Here is a 1,350-nt window from a genome sequence, read left to right as displayed (position 1 = left end):
CGGTCCTGAAATTCACTATAGACCAGGCTGGCCTGGAAGAACTCAGAGATCTGCTTGCCTCTGCCTCCCAAGTGCTGGGATTAAATTTGTGAGCCACCAGGTCTGGGAAGGCAGGGGGAGAAATCTGTATTTTTAATTTAAATTCAAAGTTGTTTTAGAAGCAGTGCAGTTACTGCCTATAAAGTCCCATGTGCCGGGCACGTGAAGACTACAGAAGTGTCACTGTTAGCATATGCAGTGAGTGGGTATCTGAGTGGTAGGGTTACTCACTGTTTTCAGTTCCGTATATTGTGTATGTATTTCCTAGCTGTGAGCATACACTAAGTACGAAATAGTACACTTTTTTTGGTTGATTTTTCTGGCCTGGAAATACAGTACACCACTTGCCACTTCCTCCCAAGTAATCCTACTATATTTTTATAAAAGCTCTCTACTCAGAATTGTCAGGTATTTATCTTTTTAAAAGCATTTCACTTGACACATCCTCATCAACTTTGGCTCTCTCTCTCTCTCCCTTCTTTTCCTTTTTCCCGTAGACATGGCTGCTGGGCATGGACACGAACACGGGCACGGGCATGGGCATGGTCACGATAAACTCGTCCTTCCAGACCACACACAGTGGAAAACAGAAGGGACACCGCTAGAGACAGTGCAGAAGAAGCTGGCTGCCCGGGGGCTGAGGGACCCGTGGGCTCGGTAAGATGAGTCTAGGCGTGTCCTTCTTGCTCTGGGTACCGGGACAGGAAGACTGGTGTGCATCTGCCACAGCGCATATAACCTGCCGGTAGAGACGACTCAGCGGAGGCCCCTCCTTCCACCCTGTGGGTCCTGGGGAAAATGGCTCTGTTTTTGTTTTTGTTTTTTTTCTTTTGAGACTGGATTTCTCTGTGTAGCCCTGTCTCTGTCTCTTAGAACTCTGTACACCAGGCTGGCCTTGAACTCACAGAGATCCACCTGTCTCTGCCTCCCCAAGTGCCCAGCGAAAAATGGCTTCTTAGCTTTAGTTGGGATCTTACTATTTCATAAAACTTACGGTGTGAATCTTTTCCATGTGTCTATTGAACTCACATCAGTCTTGAGGTAATTTATGCCTTTATAATGATGAATCTTTTAGAACACATATGATTTATGACTTTTTGAATTTTCAAGCATTATTTCCTTACTTTTTATACATATCCTGAACATTTTGTTGAATTTATTTATATTTCTGGTACTATCATAGGTGGTATTTTAAATCACTATTTGTAGCTCTGTTATTGACAATTAAGATTGTAATTAATTTTCACATACTGACTTTTTATATCCCATTTATTATTTAGCTAAATTTTTGCCCTAGTAAACTTTTTTTTT

General features: G+C 42.4%; 1 protein-coding gene across 4 annotated transcripts in view; it reads left to right on the top strand.

Moving 5' to 3' along the window:
* Positions 1-720, top strand: part of Ndufb3 (NADH:ubiquinone oxidoreductase subunit B3) — a 5,583-nt gene extending 4,863 nt beyond the window's left edge. For 2 of the 4 annotated variants that reach the window (XM_026788870.1, XM_026788871.1), the window contains exon 2: positions 537-720. In XM_026788870.1, coding sequence (XP_026644671.1) covers positions 539-700 — 162 coding nt within the window. In that variant the 5' untranslated portion in view covers positions 537-538 and the 3' untranslated portion in view covers positions 701-720. The remainder of the gene's footprint in view (positions 1-536) is intronic. The other 2 variants (XM_026788869.1, XM_026788868.1) reach the window with 1 other exon arrangement.
* The last annotated feature ends 630 nt before the right edge of the window (positions 721-1,350 follow it).

The sequence above is a fragment of the Microtus ochrogaster genome, unplaced genomic scaffold, assembly GCF_000317375.1.
Source record: "Microtus ochrogaster isolate Prairie Vole_2 unplaced genomic scaffold, MicOch1.0 UNK8, whole genome shotgun sequence".
NCBI classification, from domain to species: domain Eukaryota; kingdom Metazoa; phylum Chordata; class Mammalia; order Rodentia; family Cricetidae; genus Microtus; species Microtus ochrogaster.
The sequence above is the reverse complement of the archived record's forward strand: the minus strand, read 5'-3'. Positions and strand labels throughout refer to the sequence as shown.